The sequence below is a fragment of the Mustela erminea genome, chromosome 10, assembly GCF_009829155.1.
Source record: "Mustela erminea isolate mMusErm1 chromosome 10, mMusErm1.Pri, whole genome shotgun sequence".
Classification (NCBI taxonomy): domain Eukaryota; kingdom Metazoa; phylum Chordata; class Mammalia; order Carnivora; family Mustelidae; genus Mustela; species Mustela erminea.
The window spans coordinates 30,508,773-30,528,626 of record NC_045623.1 but is presented as its reverse complement, the minus strand read 5'-3'; the positions used below and the strand labels follow the sequence as shown (position 1 = coordinate 30,528,626).

The 19,854-nt window shown below is 37.0% G+C and overlaps 1 protein-coding gene across 3 annotated transcripts in view; it reads left to right on the top strand.

Annotated features, from left to right (window-relative positions):
• FNBP1L (formin binding protein 1 like) overlaps positions 1 to 10,506 on the top strand; it is a 99,297-nt gene extending 88,791 nt beyond the window's left edge. For 2 of the 3 annotated variants that reach the window (XM_032361108.1, XM_032361106.1), the window contains 4 exons: positions 2,517 to 2,649; positions 3,022 to 3,116; positions 4,990 to 5,138; positions 6,787 to 10,506. In XM_032361108.1, coding sequence (XP_032216999.1) covers positions 2,517 to 2,649; positions 3,022 to 3,116; positions 4,990 to 5,138; positions 6,787 to 6,965 — 556 coding nt within the window. In that variant the 3' untranslated portion in view covers positions 6,966 to 10,506. The remainder of the gene's footprint in view (positions 1 to 2,516; positions 2,650 to 3,021; positions 3,117 to 4,989; positions 5,139 to 6,786) is intronic. The other variant, XM_032361107.1, reaches the window with a different exon arrangement.
• The last annotated feature ends 9,348 nt before the right edge of the window (positions 10,507 to 19,854 follow it).

Sequence of the window (19,854 nt, the reverse complement as noted above, 5' to 3'; positions counted from 1 at the left end):
CTCAATGATGTGTTTAAATGTGATGTATGAAGGTTTAAAAATCATATATCCTAATTGAAATACCTTTTGAGGGAAAAAGTAGACTCCTAAACTTTGAAAAATTTTATGGTTGCCATGTCACAGGTAATAATGAAATGTTAGTTTCTTAGGTTGCAGCTTACCCCTTGGATGCCAGTAGTCTATATTTGTGCTTTCCTAATATTGCAGAATAGTTTGAGGATTCATTTTCAAAATCGTTTCACCAGCACTAACCATCTCTTACACTTTGATACATTTCATTTTGCTTCGATATATACATTGAGTTCAGTCAAAACCTAAAGCTTTAATTATTTTGTTTGCAACAAATAATACTTATTACTTACAGCTGCAGATTCATGGATTTGAAGCTGTAATTTTTTTTCAATTTTATGTAAAGTTTCCTTTAGTTCTGTTTTGTTTTCATGAACAGATAGTTATGATGAATAAAGGGTTATTAAGTGAATTGGTACCTTACTATCTGCTTTTATACTGAAGATAAAATTGGAGCTTAAACTATAACATAAGTAATTGAAGGTTTTGGGGTTGTTTGTTTTTGTTTTTTTGCAGCTCAGGCAGTTTCATTCCAGATTTAGTGTTTTGTTTTGTTTTTCTTGTTATTGAAGTATAGTTGACACACAGTGTCACTTCAGTTTCAGGTGTAGAAGTGATTAAAGTTTTGATCTTAAGAGTTGTACAATGGTATGATAGTATACTTAATTGTAAATTAAATATTGTAATGTAGTCAATTCTCATTATTTATAGTAGTTATATTCTGTAAAGTCACTGTGAATAATGAAGTACAGGTTTAAGCTCCATTTAGCCTCTGGTCACATTTTTATCAACTGATCAATTGTAACTTTATTTTGTTTTGTTTTGTTTGAAGATTTTATTTATTTGAGAAAGAATGAGTGGGGGGGAGAGGCAGAAGGAGAGGGAGAGGGAAATCTGAAGCAGAGTCCTGGCTGAGCATGGAGTTCAACACAGGGCTTGATCCCAGGACCCCGAGATCATGACCTGAGCTGAAATCAGGAGTCGGATACTTAACCCACTGAACTGCCCAGATTATAACCCTGTTTTATATGTGTTTCTTTTTGAAGACACATAATTTAATATATACTGTTCATTCACTAACTTGAACTCAGGCCCAGTAGCACTGTAACTCATGCATTAAAAAGCCTGTCTAACCACATGTATTTTCTCGATAAGGCACCTCACAGCCTCCTTGCACTTAGAAGCACTAGATAATACTTCACCACACTTAAGGGCTTATTTTAAAAAGAAAAATGAACAAAGAGCACACAGTTAAAGAAACATGGCACTCGGTGGACAACAAAAAGGATACCTGTTCAGGGTGTCTAGAACTTAGGAAAGAAGGAAGACTGGAGATTTGAGTATCCTCTGAAGTTAGTAAGAGTCAATTATATCTCAATAAGACTAGAAAACAAAAACAAGAGACATTTTCAAAAATGAATGTAGGATGAGGTGAGAAGAAACGTTTATCATTTTATGTAACATACATTTAGAGTTTGAACAGAAGTAGAGAAGAACCAGAGAGGGAGATGAGATAGTAGAGGTGAGAAGGGAAAGAAAATGGAACCTCCAGGAAATCAGGGTGGAAAAGATTATTAGAGTGTTAGTCAGTAATGTCAGATATTAGAGGGAGTCACAGAGTGCTGATTGAGGTATAACTGGCAGTGATATGATTAGAGAAATGAAGAAGAGATGAATGAACTGGGAGAGGGACAGGTGAAAGATGGCATTCCTATTTCTAGCATAGTTGAGTGGGAGGACAAAGATGCTGTGATTTAAGATGAGGCACACTGAGGAATGTATGACTGCATGGGGATATAATGAATTTGATTTCAGAAGCGAATTTAAGAATATTGAAAAATGGGGCGGCCTGGGTGGCTCAGTGGGTTAAGCCGCTGCCTTCGGCTCAGGTCATGATCTCAGGGTCCTGGGATCGAGTCCCACATCGGGCTCTCTGCTCAGAAGGGAGCCTGTTTCTCTCTCTCTCTCTCTGCCAGCCTCTCTACCTACCTGTGATCTCTCTCTGTCAAATAAAAATAAATAAATAAATAAATAAATAAAATCTTAAAAAAAAAAAAAAAAAGAGTATTGAAAAATATTTTTCCAGGCCTTAATTTAACCTATATATGTACAAAGACATGCATAATATATATATACACACACACACAATAAACATATATACAGTATGTATTTGTACTATGTATAAAATCTTATAAATGAGAAGCAAGAAATTAGAAATCTATTTTTTTATTCCAAATATTTGATAAGACGGTCTCCATAAATTACTTACTCTGTATACATTATATTATCATCTTTATGCAGGTTATCTTTAGCTGGTAATGTTTGACTAAATTTAAAGAGATGGGACTCTTAAGATCAGGCTATGTGAGATTCACCAGAATCATTCCAGGTATGTTTACCTGGAAACATAAGAAGTGAATATTCTGTGACTTCCTTCCCATTTCCAGAGAAGCACTCAACAAAATGAAAGATGTGTATGAGAAAAATCCACAAATGGGGGATCCAGGGAGTTTGCAGCCTAAATTAGCAGAGACCATGAATAACATTGACCGCCTACGAATGGAAATCCATAAGAATGAGGTAGGTTCGTTTTGCATTTGTCTAAGGTAAAATCATTTTTATAAACTTCATTATGATAGGTTGGTTTTTGCTACAATTTCATCTTCAAATTTTTATTTAATTTTAGGGTGTATGGTCTAAAAGGAATCATTATAGTATATAATCTTTAGAATTAGTTTCTCATTCAAGTTTTTCTTAATTAAAACTATGTGAAACTAAACCTGCTTTTCTTACCCCCTGTAAAGTTGGTCATTGATCAAACCAGAATAAAGGTTTCCCTTCTTTAAGAAATAGGTAATTATAAAAACTTAAAGCACATTTGAAATGTAGACTATCTTGGGAACTTTTAAAAATATTTATTGAGCTAAGTTTTACTTATTTTTTTTCCCTAAGGCTTGGCTCTCTGAAGTTGAAGGCAAAACAGGTGGGAGAGGAGACAGAAGACATAGCAGTGACATAAATCATCTTGTAACACAGGGACGAGAAAGGTCACTTTTTGCATTTTATGTGTATTTCTTCTTTTCCCTCAAATTTTTCTCACCTTTTTGTCCTAAAATTCATAGAGTTCTTCCCTGATTTAATAGGTTTGGCTTTTAATAACATTAGTTTTGTGAACTTAAATGACTTTCTGTTTCTTTACAGTAGCTACAGGTAAAAATATGAAATTTCCTATTAATGATCTGTATTATATTGTCATGCATCCAAAAACAGAGATAGGAACAGAAAATTTGTGGAGCTACAGTCTGGAGGCATAGGCTCCTCTGACCTGGGAATATTCCAGGGTTTAGATGGAGTTGGGTGGCGTATGCCAACTTAACTATTAAATTGCTCAAAGTTTTGTGAAGGAAAAAAAAAATCTGTATTGTTAGTTTGCATCACAGCTTCCGAAAGGCATTTTGCTAAGTTTCCATGTTTTCATACCATTTGTGATATTTCCCCCGCTGTGTATATGTCTTCTCCCACTCCTCCACTAACATCCAACAAATTAGGATTCTCTTTAGAGAGAATTTGAGAGATCTAGTATAAAATCTTGGCTTACTACTTAATTACAGTGCAATTTGAACAAGTTTGTTTTTAATAATCTGAGTCTGTTTCTTAAAATATAAAATAGAGATTAAAATACCTATCATACAGGGTTATTAGTAATAAATGAAATAATGTACATAAAGCACCTTGTAGTAAAATACCTGGGAATAGTATGTGCTTGATAAATTTTAGTTCTTCCTTCTCTTTTCTTATGTTATCACTCTTGAAAGAGTACCTATCTTTAGTATCTCAAGAGATACTTAAAAATACACTGGTTTTTGTTACTAGGTAAAACCTAGATTAAAGTAATATAATCTCTAGTTTGTGTTATTTAAGAACATGGCTTCCAAAGTGCTTTTAATTTCTATTCATACAGATTTCCCATTACCTTATTCAGTCATTTGATTCTTTAGCAAAATTATTAACACTTTTCTCTTTTTAAAAAAATTTTAAGAAAAAAATACCTTTGAATTACCTGTTCTTTTGAATTTTCTGAGTTTTACTAACTTCATTGTTGGCATGATTAATTGGAAGTTAACTTTATTAGGAGTCTTTTTGCTTTCAGGGACAGAATAAATACCTAAACTGGCTTAAACTAAAAAGGGATTTTATTGGCTTGCTCTAGGGAGAGCTTGATCTAGCAACTCAGATAATAGAACTGTTTCTCTCCACCTTAGAGTTCTGCCTTCTCCTATGTTGGCTCCATTTAAAGTCTTCATATGATGAGCTTCCAGAGTTTGAGGCTTATATTTCTCCAGGTTCAAGTCCAGTAGAGAAGGCAGAGAGGGAGCTTCTCTTCAGTCCTAAAGAAAGGTCTCTGGGGTCTGTTCTACCTGATTGGGTTATAAACCTCTTCATGAACTGTTCACTCTGACCATACACGTGCTGTGCTGTGCTGAGACAGACCCTTTGCAGTCAGGACAAAGCTCTGCCTGAAGCCTGGGAACTGAACATGGGTCTGGATGGTTCCCCTATGGAATTTTAGGGTTCTTTTGCCAAAAGAGGGGGTAATAAATCTGCAGTGATGAAAGACAAGTGTCCCCTCCATTTCTCCCATTTTATCTCTGGACCCAGTGATAGTGAGACGTACTTATGAATGCATGCCATATGCCTAGAACATTGTAATTTTTTAATTTCAGGAGATTCAACAAAGAAGTATTTTGTATTACCAGCAATTTATGTATATCATCAAGATTGAAGAGAATAAAGGCTTAATTTGAAACTGTGTCGTTGATATTTAGTTCTCTGAATTGATCTGAGGAATTCAGCTTGTAGATAGCATAAAAAGTTCCCATGTTTGTGATATTTGATGAGGTATACTTTTATGTTTTATAGTCCCGAGGGAAGTTACACTGATGATGCAAACCAAGAAGTCCGTGGACCAACTCAACAACATGGTCACCACAGTGAGTTTGATGATGAATTTGAAGATGACGATCCTTTGCCTGCTATTGGACACTGCAAAGCTATCTACCCTTTTGATGGTATAATTTTCTGTTGTGTTTGATAAAAACTGGTTTCTTAAAGTCTACATACATTGAATCATGCACTTTAGTGTTCTTAGTTGTATAGTTCATTGTCAGCAAATTGTAATCCCAGCTCATTAGTATGAATATTTTTGTTTTAACTATATTACAAATAGAGGTTTTTCTTCAGTACATGACACTGAAAGAAAATTACTTGTGTTACCAGCATCCTAGTACAGATTTCATTTATCAACTTTGGTCGATAACAGAATTTAATTTCCCCCAGATATCTTAATAATACTACATGTACTCATCACAGGTGAAGCAGCTTGAGCATGTAGCTCAACCTAGGAAGTAAAAGGCTAGCAGATGCCACTTTAATCTCTTCCTTGTAACTTGCTATCATTGAAAGACCGGTACAAGGCACATGGCATAACTGAATGTCCCTATTATATTCAGACCCTGTAGGCTGTATTTTCAAGTGAGAGAAGGAGAATATGGTTGCTTCTGACTATGCTGTCCTTCCCTTCTGATGGTTGGAGAACAGTCCCTGTGAGGGAAGGAAGACACTGTGATTCTCTCTTGGAGATTTTTTGTTGCCCTTCCCTCTCTTGGGACTGTGAAAAATCCTTTTCCTAAATTAACAGAGGAGCAGAGTAACACTTCCATAATCATTTGTTATAAAGTGGCATATGATTTAAGGTCCTTACCCACCCATCCATTGTATTGATTTTAAAGTTGAATAAAGTTTTTAGTTACTCCTCATTCTGAGAAAGTAGTATTTAAGTTCTTGCTCTAACGTTACTGGAGAATTTATCATATGTTAAATGAAGATTCATTAGTGAAAACTGTTACTGCTAATCTGGTTGGAAGTGGTTGGTAGTGGAGAAGGAAAGCCCTGAGTAGAGAAGGAGAGCCCGGAGTCTGAGGAGATTTCGAAGAAAGTTCATGCTTTGTGGCTATGACTATTCTGCCTCCACCATCAGCAGAATTGAACCTGTGTTTTTCTCTATTCCCTCTCCAAACTATATTCTTTTCTTCTTTCTTCCCACCCTCCAGTAATATTTTCCTGATCCATACCTCATGAATTTTCTAGATAGCAGCGCCACTCAAATTTGGGAAAGAAGGGGCACCTGGGTGGCTCAGTTGTCAAGCGTCTGCCTTTGGCTCAGGTCAAGACCCTGGGGTGCTGGGATCGATCCCCACATCGGGCTCCCTGCTCAGTGGGAAGTCTACTTCTCCCTCTCCACTCCCCACTGCTTGTATTCCCTCTCGTGCTGCCTTTTTCTGTCTTTTTCTCTTTTTCTGTCAAATAAATAAGTAAAATCTTAAAAAAAAAAAAAAAACTGGAAAGGAATTGAAGTAGTGAAATAAGAGTATCCTGTCAAAAACACGCGTAATGTAGCTAAGATATTTCATCTGCTGCATTGGGGGGTGGGGGGTGATATCAATGCCACTTTCCCAGGGTTATTGTGCATTTCCAGTGACATAATGTTTGTGAAAGTGTTGGTTAAACTAAAGCATCATAGAGCTGTTGCTAATGAGAGTTAGTGGGCTCTTGGTTCCAGGTACATTGAAATCTAGTAGGTTTTCATGTTGTTTTGTATATTTGTAACTTTTATTTGAAGTTATTAATTATGCTTGTGCTATGAAAACTCTCATTTAGGACATAATGAAGGTACCCTGGCAATGAAAGAAGGTGAAGTTCTATACATAATTGAGGAAGACAAAGGTGATGGATGGACAAGAGCTCGGAGACAGAATGGTGAAGAAGGCTACGTTCCCACATCATACATAGATGTAACCCTAGAGAAAAACAGTAAAGGTGCAGTAACTTACATCTAAACTAACCAGGCAGTTTTGTGATGTGTATGACATAGGAATGATAACATAAAACAAAACACATGGGTGGGAAAACAAGAAAACTTAAAGGCATCCAAGATACATTGTTCACTATGTGAGCTGAGTGTAGGCTTGATCTTAAAGATGTGAATATTATTACCACAAGAAACTGTTCTCATGATGTTTTACCATTTGAATGACGTTGGTGTGAAGCTTTATTGATGTAAAGCTTTATTGGTGTAAAGCCTTTTGCTTTATGTCCTGCTTAAGTCTCTGTGAAAGATTTGTGTTTTTCTGCCTTATAAGTCATAGAATTTGATCTGTTGGGCAGGAATCCAGATATAGGAAGCCCTCCTCCTCCAACACACACTTTGCTTCATAAAACACAGTGACTGTAAGTGAATTCAAATAAGTAAAACTGCTCTGAAAGCTAACTCCCAAAAGAGTGGTTTGGCCTAGGAGTTTGAATTTTTGTAGCTGCAGTTTCCAGGAAGAAAAGTAATAGTTGGCTAATTGAAAAAATCAATACAGTCATTTTCGGTTTTCTCCCTATTCTTAGCTTTGTTTTCTTAAAGGAAGAAAACAAACACCTTGAGCATAAATCTATATTAGTTGTAGGCTAATCAAGAGACCTGTAAAAGAAATCAACCTGGTCTTGCTCTTACGTGAATAAAATGGAGTTTTTTTGAGACCTGAAAATATTTTCATCTAGTATACTAATAATTTTCAGTAATGTACAGTCTTCCTTCCAGATTAATACTTACAGTTTTTCATCTTGAAAAATGTCTTCTGGGAAATACCACTTTTGTGATGATTTAGCAATTATACATAGGAAAATAGATTCTAAATAAACTGAGAGGAAATCTTGAATGGAAGGAAAGTACTGGCAAATTTTTACTTTGAAAAGAAAAACCTTTTTTGACTAACTGGGTTGTAGGACTTTATCTGTATCACCATTTAGGACATTTCCTCATTTTAGCTCAATCATCAATTCAAGATTTTTTTTTTCAATTAATTTTAACAAGCATTTGTTGGAAAATGCTATGTAATTAAGGATTGTGCAGTGCTGGTCATGTGGGGAAGTAAAGCAAAGAAGCAATTAAGAGACTGGTCCTTAATTTTGCTCACATCCAGATTTTTCTGGTGTTTTCACATAGCTGACTATTAAAATGATTTTAGACATTTGAGACAGACACTTTAAACTGAATACCCCTTTTGGTCTTACCAAAGGTCTTCAGTAATTGTTCTTTTTTTTTTCCTCCTGGACTACAGGTTCCTGAAGAGGGTTTCTGAGGAAATGGGCAAGATGTTGAAGGAGGTTACATGCAGCTGCTTTTAGGGGGAGGGTATTAAGTTGTCAGGTTCAGAGAGTGAGAGAAGCAAGTTGCATGAATGCATGCAGACTTTTTTTTTTTTTTTTTTTTTTTACTAACTTCATTATCATTTCCATACATGGTTTTAAAGAATCATTGTTAATACTAGTCCTTAAATTCCTCATTCACAATTATTCACATAAAGGGAAAAAAGCCCAAAATGGCCAACTTTTTTTCCATTTGTTTTACTGATATTTAAGTCAGAAAAAACGTAAAGCTGTCATGAAATTTGTCTTACATTTGGCTGTCCCAACAGGACCGTCTATCCCAGCTCTGTTTTAATTGGCCTTTAGACCCATTGTCTTTTAGACCCCTTGCCATTTGTCAGCGTCTGCCTGCACCACCTCTGTGCTTGCTTAACATCCTGCTGCATGTCTAGAGCGACTGGGCTAGAGTTTTCAGGCATGTCTTTATAATCCCTTGTTCTTGTCAAAGTCTTTGTTTTGTTTTACATTTGTAGTGCAAGTCACTTTGTCAGACATCTCCAGCACTAATGTTTCCATCGTAGTATTCGTGTACCCTACTATAACTTCCCAACTGCAAACATTCCAGTTTTGGCATTATGAAGAAGTAGTTTGTGAATCTGAAGTATTTATGATAAGAAAAAGAAAACATCTCTGCTCTAGCCTACAGCCCAGTTGAAAGAACTCTGAAATGTAATACATCTTCACCTCAGTCTGAGAAGAATCTATAGTCAGCACTGAAATCCTGGCATAATAAACACAAGATACTCACCACCTCAAGACAAAGGACTGTTGTCAGAAGTCAGCTGCTTCCATTCAAATGCTGCCTTAAACTAGAGTGCCTAAATCTGTTGATTGCCAACACTACCACTACAGTATCCCACAAAGGGCTTTATGTGTCAGCTCAGTGCGACCTCCTTTAACTCGGCAGCGCTGCTGCGGATGCCGACCTAGCCTTGGTAGGTGGCTTTTAGAGCTCTACCATGTTTGATGGTGCATCTTCAAATTTATGCATCAAGCTAAAGACATGTCCAAGTCCATTTTACTTTACTCAGTGTTTTTATGAGAAGTTTTATGGACCCCCCATTGTGTTTTAATTTGGGGTGACCATGTTCTTATTTGATTATTACAACGATAGTCTGTTTCCAAGTGATGCTTTTGTTTGAACCAGATAAAATTTAGTGAAACTTTGTAATGATCTATGTGCACTTTTACTTGTAAAATGGAAATTTCTGTATGTTTATACTTGTAAATATAATTGTCCTTAGTGCCCCTGTTGCTCATGTTGTCCTGCCTCACATTTGTGATTCTGTTAATGACTTGTATCTTAACGAATTTCTTAGTGGTGTTTAACAGGGAGATGGGCATGGGTTGGGGGGTTGGTATTTGTACCACAGAAGCTTCATTAATTTTGTTTGTTACTGTTTTGAGGGAAGAAAGAACATGAAATGGTCTGTGTATTATTGGATTTTAAGCAATATTTTAGAAGCTGTGTGACTGCTTTAATAATTTTTTCCCCAGTGTTATTTGAATCGTACTACCAGTTATACTGAAGCTGAATGACAATTGTGTGAAAGTTAATGCCTTCATAAGATCAAGTACACCCCTGTTACACAGCTGACATAAAATAGTGTATTACCTTTGAGGCTAGTAAACTATATAGCTTAGACTTTGAATCTCTTTACAGGGTTATTTATATAATGTGACATTATTCAGTACTGACGGACTACATAAAGTAGTTTTAAAATCTAGTGCTATTTTTATTTTAAAGGTTAGCAGTGAGGAGGAAATGTGATCTGGCTGTGTTTGTCCTCTGTACAAAGCCTGAAGTGCTTGTGTTTTTTTGGCTGACAGCCACAGAGGGCAAAGTTTAAGGTTTTCTTGTAAGGACTAACTGTTCTTTTCAAGCTACTGTTTGTTTTTCTCAAAGCAGGATTTGCTTCCGTAGGAGGCAGGGTCCTTCGCGTGGAATAGTGCAACCTGTACATGGGTTATTACAATAGGACAGACATTTGTACTTATACAGTTTAAATCATTCTTAAATCATTCTTAAATTTTGAACATGTGAATTGTCCAAAAGAAATCTTTAATTTTTCAGTAATTTTTACTCTTTTTGTGCACATGTTGATTTAATGGTAAATGCTTTGTTTAAGATCGTGTTCTCTGTTGAGAATATTTTCACAGAATAAAACAATCTTTTCATGGTCAGTTTAAGTTGTATAGTGTGTTATCTCTTATTCCTATGTGAACTAAGGAGATGTAATGATTTTGTTATTTGTTGTGCTGAATTCCTGATGATACAAAGTAGACGACAAGTTCCAGAAGTGGAAGTATCTGTGTTGGGTGACATTTTTTGCAAAGCAGTTTTGGAAATGTTTATTCTAGCTTTAGTTTCTTTGAAGCTTTCCTAAAGGTAAGAAAAACTGCTTCTCTTTTAGAGTAATTTTAAATTGAGTGTAATAATTTGGATCTTTTAATCTCTATTTTACCACAGCTATGTTGCACAGACTTTCCTTTTACACCATCTTATCCTCTGCATCCATAGAAAGTGTCACTGTACCATAGACTGATCTGTCCACATGCTGGTCAGCATTTCCTGTGCTTCTCCTTGAATTCCTGGTCAGAGAGCACCTGTATCCTCCTGGCATTTCAAAGCATGGGAAGGTAGTGTTTGTCACAGTAGTGTCATATCTGACATTTTAGGAAGTCTTAATTTCAGAAGGCTCAGCTTTTTAAAAGGGGAAATATGAAACCATGACTGTTAACTTCTAGAAACCCTAGAAAATACTAAAACTCTGGGTTGATCCTGAATAATAACAGGTTGTAATTGTTGTGATTAGAATTTAGAGATCCATGCTGAGCTTGGAAGTATGGACACATACAAAATAGCAGGAAAATGGTATCAACAACAAAAACTCAAAACAATGAGAAGGGCTTTTAAACTATCTGAATTGAGATCAAGGAAGTCAAATCCTACTTGCTAGGGAAAGATAACATCCTTATAACAATATTAACAAGAGAGAAAGGATCTCCAGACTTGTTGAAAAGGATAGATTTTCTTTGTGAGAAGGTATTCATTTAGATGAAAAAATATTAAAGAAACACCAAACCTATTTCAATGAACTCATAAACCTGGGGCCAAATATATTCTCAAGTATAGTTACTGTGAATAAGAAACTATTGGAAATTTAAGAGATGCCAAAAGATTAGGGGTGGGAAAATAGAAAATGTGAACAGTAAACTCTGGGAAGTTTGACAAGTCTTAAAAGTACTGGGCAATTTTGTCGACATTTAGAAGAAAATGTAATGGGCAACTGACCTAGATCCTAAGAAAAAGACACATCAAATTAGCCTCATTCCTTTCTTTAGATACAGTTGGGAAACTCGAGATAAATATATTTATTTCAGCACAATTTCAGGACTTCCCAGGATTTCTTACTCATTTTTGTTCGATGGTGATAGCATTGTTGGAGAAAATGGGAGCTTGCAACAAGCTGATATGGTAAACCCAGAATGTCAACCCTGAGGAAAATTTCTTGTGGAAAATATGTGTATGTTATGAACCATACAGAATAAATCTAAGTGTATCACACAATTTAAATAGAAAATTACCATTTTTTCCATGAAGGATAACCACTATCCCAGATTTCTTAGTTTTTGTTTTCTCAGTTTCACATGTTACTACAAGAGTATTTTTTCCTAAACCTGATTAGCGTTCCATGTTTCTGAGTAAAGAAGTTGTCATACTCTATATGTGCAGGCCTGATATTGAACCAGTGCACACCGATACAACCATGGTTAATATTAATACTGAAATATTTCCATACCAATTGGTAAATGGTAATTCCAGAAACTTGTAAAACCAAGTTCGAGTACATGTGGTTTCTCAGAAACCACACATGATACTTTGTGATGTATTTCAGTTTTGAGCAATGAGGACAAAGGTGAAGGAATTGCTATAGATTTACTATTATTTCAGGTTTGGGGAAATCTTTGTAAACCCTTGAGTGGAAGAGGAACCTGGGCAACCAAGCTGAAGAAGAGCTCTGTTCATCCTCCCAAAGAAATGGTTCATCCTGCTCAAGGGGAGGTGTCTAAGCTCTGCTAGCAGCTGGGAAGATTGGGAGTGTGGGTAGGCTTAAGTGTTAGGGACATAGCCCTTTGTGGTGGAGGGTAACCTGCCTTGTGCACTGAAGAGAGGTGAGGAGAGTGACTGTACCAGGATTCTTAAGTCCAAAAGAGAGTGCTCTCCCCAGGTGTTAGCACAACTCCTGCTCTTTTCTTCCCCTTCTTCCCTTGTCTGGTTTCCAGAGAGGAGTATCATTGTTTGTCTGCCCTCTTCATCTCCACTGGTTTACACTCACTGGCCTGAACAAGCTGCTCTGTCCCAGGGCCAGCAGAAGCTCTGGCAGACTTGCCTAGTTTTATATTCTCTTTGCTATCCCCTTCTTTGTCCTGAATCATAACTGGCATCTGACCAATCATTGGTTCTTTCTGGTTTGGTCAATATGGGAACCAGTTTGGGTGTGGAATGAGACAGACCTCACATACAAGTTCCCAGTTCATCCCAGATCATCAATCCCCATCCAACCAGTACTACCCCAACCCCCATTCTCTTTCCTCTAGCTGTGAGCTCCTACCACTGGCTCTTGGCATATAGCCAGCACCCAGATGGCACTATCCTGTCCAATGAGATAAGAGGTGGATCAGCAGCATGTTCCTTCTCTTTAGGTGCCAAACAGCACATTAGTAAATTAATGACTATCAGTTGAATGGAGGATGTCACTGGAAGAGTTCTCAGCCTTTTATCAAATAGTGAGGATATCATTTAGCTGGTGAGAGCCATGTTAAACAAAAAATTATATCAGCCCAGCTGTTCAAAGTGATTTGGAAATTATTAGTGGTTGCTGAATGTGCTACTTTCATCGCTTTAGATTTAAGTTTTATTGTGTAGTTTATTTAAAGGATTAAGGATTATTTTACTAGAGTTGCACATTGATGTGTATGAACTTATTCATGTGATTTCTATATTATTAACATTCTACTTTTAAATATTTTGAATACTGCGTGGTATCTTCTGAGACTTGCTTTTTCACTCAATGCTCTTAAGATTTATTCATGTTTATGTATAGTTCATTTTAGTATGTATAGTATCCCATTACATAAATACACAATATATCCATCTTCCTGTTGATGGATATGTGTGCTTCTTCCTGATTCCTGTGTTGCTATGTACGTCCATATGCATGTTTACTGATAACAAAAGTTCTGTGTTGCTAGTTTGTGGGTTATATTTATCTTCAGTTTTTAAAAAATGACACCTTTTCCTTCAGAGCGATTATAACAGTTTTACACACCTACAACTTGTGTATGAGTTACTTACGCTCCATAACCTGGCCAACACTTGGGAGTTAGTCTTTTCAATTTTTGTCAGTTCAGTGAATGAAAATGGCCTTTCATTGTAGTCTTATTTGCTTTCCCTGTGTATTGATGAAATTGAAAATCTTTTGTGTTTCCTTTTCTGTGAAAAGCCAATTTATATCTTTTGCCCTTTTTTTGTTGTTGATTGTCTTTCTGTATTCATGGGAATTCTTCATACATTAAGGGTGCTAATTATCTTGCTATGTAGCATAGCTGGTGACTGGCTTAGTTTCTAAGAAGGTTGAAGTCAAGGTGTTGGTCAAGGTTGCAATCATCTCGAGGCTTTTTGTGGACCTGGGGGGGTCCACTTGCAAGATGATTCACATGATTGTTGGCAGGTCTCAGGACTATGTCATGTGGACATCTTCATAGGGATGCTCAGAACATGCCATCTTGTTTCCCTCAGTGAGGTATCCACAAGAGAAAAAACTCAAGAAAGAGGCATAGTTTTTATAACCTAATCTCAGACATAATATACCATGACTCCTGCCATATGTACTTGGTGATGCAAAGCAAACCTGGTGCAATGTAGAAGGGCACAACGGAAGGGTGTGAATATTAGGTGGCAGGGAACAGGCGTAGCCATTGTTGGAGGCTGCATTTGTAATATGATATCCTTTGATGAATAGAAGTTTGTTTTAATATAGACTGATCTTTTATAGTTAATGCTTTTTCTGTCTAGTTTAAAAAATTCTTCCTTGATTCAAAGTAAAAAGTAAAAAATTCTGGATTTCCTTCTAAATATTTTATGGTTTTGCCTTTCACATAGAAGCTCTTAATTCATCTAGATTTTATTTTAGTTTATGATAGGAGACAAGGGGCCATTTTCCTCCCCTTTTCATTTGCTTAACCGATTGTCCAAGAGTTATTTATTTAAAAAGCTGCCCTTTCCCCCACTGATTGCCAATGTTACTTCTGTCATATCAAATTTCCAGTGATAATTTAATTATTATAGCTTAATAATGAACTTTTATATCTAGTAGAACAGATTTCCCCCCTCCCTACATCTTGTCTTCCTATGATGGTCTTGACTATTTTTAGCCATGTAAATTTTAGGAAAACCTTATCAAGTTAGCTTGAACAATCCTGTTGGATTTTGTGATTGCATTGAGTTTAAAGGTCATTTTAAGAAGTGGTATCTCTGATACCAAGTTTTAAAATCTAGGAGCATGATGTTCCTATTTATTTTTCTGACTTTTTTTTTCAGATTTTTAAAGTTTAAAAATTTCTTCACCAAACTCTTGTACATCTTTTGAAAATATTCCTAGGTAACACATATTTTTATGAATATTTTAACACATTGTTATAAAATACACAGAGAAATGCATGAAATGTAAATGTACACTTTGTTACTATAAAATCAACAGTTGAGTCAAGAAATAAAGCATTACCAGCACTCCAGACACATTCTGCATCCCTGTTTCCTCATAATTCTCCTAACCTTTTTTTCTTTTTAAGATTTTATTTATTTATTTATTTGACAGAGATCACAAATAGGCAGAGAGGCAGGCAGAGAGAGAGGAGGAAGCAGGCTCCCTGCTGAGCACAGAGCTCGATGAAGGGCTCAATCCCAGGACCCTGGGATCATGACCTGACCCGAAGGCAGAGGCTTTAACCCACTGAGCCACCCAGGTGCCCCCTCCTAACCTTTTTATATGGACTTAAAGTTTTTATTTTGTTTCTTATAACGAGTGTAGGTTTTATTTTTTATTTTGGGGGGAGAGAGAAAATGCAAGGAGGGGTAGAGGGAGACAGAATCTTGAGGCTCCATGCCCAGCATGGAGCTTAATGTGTGGCTCGATCTTAAAACCTGAGATCATAACCTGAATTGAAATCAACAGTTAGGTGCTTAACCCACTTAGCCACCCAGGTGCCCCAGATTGTTTTGTTTTAAATCTAGATGGCTGTCTCTGATTTCTCACTGGCAGATTGAGTCTGTTTGTATTTACAGTGATTATTGATAACTTTGGAGTCTTTTCTGACATCTCTGTCAGATGTCATTCATCTGCTATTCATCTCACTTTACTGTCTTTTTGCATTCTTGTTTTCTCATTTTTTTCCTCTTCTAGTTTGAAACTTTGATTTTGTTCTTATAGCATTTACCCTTTACATTTTACAACTTAAAGCTAATTAGTATCTTTAATGCCCCTACTGATTAGAAGAAAACACTTTATCAGAACTCTAGTAACCGATCACCCAAACTGATCCTAGTTTGTGCTACTGTTTTGATTGCCTTTTTAACTTCACACAGTAGACACAATGTTGTCTTGATATACCGAGAAGATTACCCATTTCACTGCTCAACAATCCTTAAATCTCTGCCCTTTTTTCTGGATGAATTGCTTCCTCCCACCCCACTTTTTTCTGGAGCTCTGATGCGATGCTTTGGGTCATTCTGTTTTGGTCTTTTAAATCTTTTCATCTATGTCTTCTACTTTTCCTCTCCTTGTCTCTGTGAGGTCATTAAATCTTCAGTTGGATCTAGTCTTCTGGGTTTTTGCTGTTTGTTTTTTCTTTGGAGAAACTATGATCATGGTTGGGGTGGCAAATAGAGAATCTCAAGGAGGATCCATACCCAGTGTGGTGCCTGAGGCAGGTCTTCAACCCATGACCCTGAGATGACCTGAGCTGAAAGAATCAGGCCCTTAACCCACTGAACCACCCAGGTGCCCCAAGATCTAATCTTCTGTTTAATATTAGCATCCGTTGATTTTTTTTTTTAGTTTACTATACATTTCTAAAGGATCTACCAAGTTTCTCTTAAAATGTAATATATATTTTTTTAAGATTATATTCATTTGACAGAGACCGTGAGAGAGGGAACACAAGCAGGGAAGTGGGAGAGGGAGAAGCAAGCTTCCTACCAAGCAGGGAGCCCAATAGGCAGGCTCTATCCCAGGACCCTGGGATCATGACCTGAGCCAAAGGCAGATGCTTAATGACTGAGCCATCCAGGTGCCCCCCAAAATGTAATCATTTTTTTTATTAGTTGGTTAGATACAGATAATAATTACTTTTTTATTTAATTTCTTTTCAGTGTAACAGAATTCATTGTTTATGCACCACACCCAGTGTATTTTTTAATACTCATTTCCTGTTTGGGTTCATTTTCTCTTTATATACAACTATATATGATTGTGTTGCATTTAAAATGTGATAATTCTAGTATCTGAAGGCATTGGGGTTCTAAATCTTTCTTTCCCCAAAATTTTGTTCATGGTAACATTTCTTCTGCTTGAATTTATATATATTCATATGTAAATATATATTTAGTTTTAAACATTACTTTCTTCATTTTAAAATTTATTTTCTATGAATACTGAATGCTTTCCTCCTGAGAGGATGGGTTTATCTGCTAGGTCCCAGGGATGCCAGCAACCCAGGACCATTGTAAATCAGTTTAGTTTTGGATTTTTACTCTAGATTTGTTTGAGAATAGGCTTATAGTTGCAAATCCTCACCAAAGACCATTCTCATTACAATTCTTTTTTTGTAATTATGCATAAAAGAAAGGCCTATTTCTTGGTAACCTCTCTTTGCTAGGCAGATGGATTTTATTTTCCCCCTAGCCAAACAACAGGGACCCTTTAAGGATCCTTACTTAATAGAGATATTTCACATTTGGCTCACCTAAGACACCTTCTCCCATTCACTGAGGTGATGTTAGTATTTGCCTTAGGGGGCCACCCTAAGGTTTTTAAGTTCTCTTACAGAGTTTCTTTTTGCTGATCCTTTTGGTACGTGAAGTGGGAAGGGAAGGATTATTTCCTGGGGATTTCCCTTTCATTCTGTCAAGTTTAACAGTGCATTAAAAGGTAAGTTTATTAAGATTTATTTATTTAGTTATAAGGAAAGGGTTTTCCAAGAGTACCTAAACCACCATATTGCCAGAGGTAGAATTGTACTTTTGGTTTGGTTGGGTTTTTTTGGTTTTGCTTTGTTTTTTTTTTAAGCAAATAAAAAATAGTAATGTGATAGGTCCTTTGAAAAAAAATGGGAGAGGGCCTTATGATCCTAGGTCACATTAATGGAAATACAGAGAACCAGGATTCAAAACTAATATTTCCCTTATAATAAATAGACCATAATGAGAGGCTCATACTTCATTCTAGTATATTAGAACATATTTAAAATGGAATATTAAGATGGCATACTTAAGATGGAAGGAATGTGGTTATAGTATAACTTATGTAACCAATAAATTGCATTTTTTTCAAAGGCTATTTAACATGATGGAGAAATTTTTGTAACTTGAGAAAAGTTGGATATTCCATATGATCCCCAAATTATTTAGAAGACAGAAAAAAGGAGGAAAAAGCAAATTGGTAAGTGTTGGCAGTTTGTGGCAGAATGATTGAAATTTATTATTTTATTTTAAAATCTTGTATTCCAAATTTTCTATAATAGGAAAAAAATGAGAGGGGTCCTGATAAACTAGAAAGAGTCTCCTTTGTGAAGTCAGAAGCCTAGAAAGTAAGCCTGGAAAACTCGTATTTAACCAGCTAGAGGAAAAGGTAACAATAAATTATTTTGATTGGAGCATTTAGATCATTTACATTTAAAGTAATTATTGATATGTACATAAATGCCATTTTGTTGTTTTCTGACTTTTATAGTTCTCTTGCTCTCTTGTGATGACTTTCTTTAGTATTATTCTTGGCTTTCACTTTTCACATTTTTTGTGTACGTATCATAGGTTTTTGGTTTGTGGTTTCCATGAGATTTGTATGTAACATCCTAAGTATATAGCCTTCATATATATATATATATATGGCCCAGGGTGGTCCCAGTGTTTTCTATGCAGACCCTGGACACCCACGTCAGCTCTGGCCATGGCACCAGGGCAGCTCTAGCAGAGTGTGCCCAGGACCCCTCGCCCTTCCCAGCCACAGCTCCAGCCAACTAAAATCACCAGGAGCACACAGTTTATACAGGGGACGACCAAACACAAGACCATTTCTTCAAATTTGTGCCTCTGTCACCTTGCTGAGACAGCTGAAGCTATGTGGGTGCTGACCGGGGGTGTCCAGTATGTGGCACACTGAGGCCACTCTGGTGGGGTGGCGTGGGCTGGTGTGGGCTAGGAACCAGGGGCTTGTGGAAGCAGTAGACTGCTCTTTTCCACGCTGTAAAGGTGGAGGGAGAATGTAAGCGGTGTCGCCAGCCCCTCTGAACAGAGAGCATTGCAGCAGCTCTCTGCCTTTCGGTGGAGTTCGAGGGCTGGATCTTTTATACTCTAGTTGCTTTTTCAAACTATGCCTTTTTTCTGCACGCTAGGGCATTTGGGCCTGGTGTGGGCTAGAGGCCTAGGGCTCACTGAGGTGGCAGGCCAGCAATGGTGCCAAGACCATGCTCTATCTTGCTGTGTCAAGGTGACGGGGGAAACCAACCTTGGTGTCACCAGTCCCTCTGACCCTCTAGAGATCCAGCAGCTCCCCCACTATTTTGCAGGGCTCTAGGGTTGTTTCCTTTATGTTCTAGTTGCCCTTTTAAACCATGGCTATTCTCTACCCCAGGGCAAACAAATCTGCCTGTGGTCCTTCAGTAGTATCCCTCCCCACTTCAGTTTGCAGCTTTGGGAGTAGGGGTTCCCTTTGTTACGGTCACCATCCCTGTTGCTGTTTTGTGTGTGGTCTAGCTTTCATCTTTCGTTGCGCAGAAGCTATCCAGTCAGCCCTCACTTCTTTAGGAGGAAGTGCTTTATAAATAGGTATAGATTTGGTATATCTGGGAACAAGTGAGTTCAGGGTTTTCCTACATCACCATCTGGAACTGGAAGCTCAGCAGTTGGTTATTTTCAAATGCACGAAGTGCTATCATGAAGTATACTAGCATCTGGGTATTCCCTCTATACTAGGTGTTGTGCTGCACTCAGAAGGATGACTTTGGACTTGACCAAGTCCAGCTGCTAGCAAGCACCACAGCTTCACTTTGAACCTAGGTCTTCTGGAGCCAGGTCTACCTTTTATCACTATTCACTCTGTCTCCCATGCCACAAACCTTACATTTTCCATATCACTCTATTTTGGTTTATTATTAGGCTATAGTATCTAGGGAAGAGGATACCCCAGGAAGGTAGGAGGTATAATTATTATACTATAATGAGTTATTTAACAATAAAGAGACCAGATACAG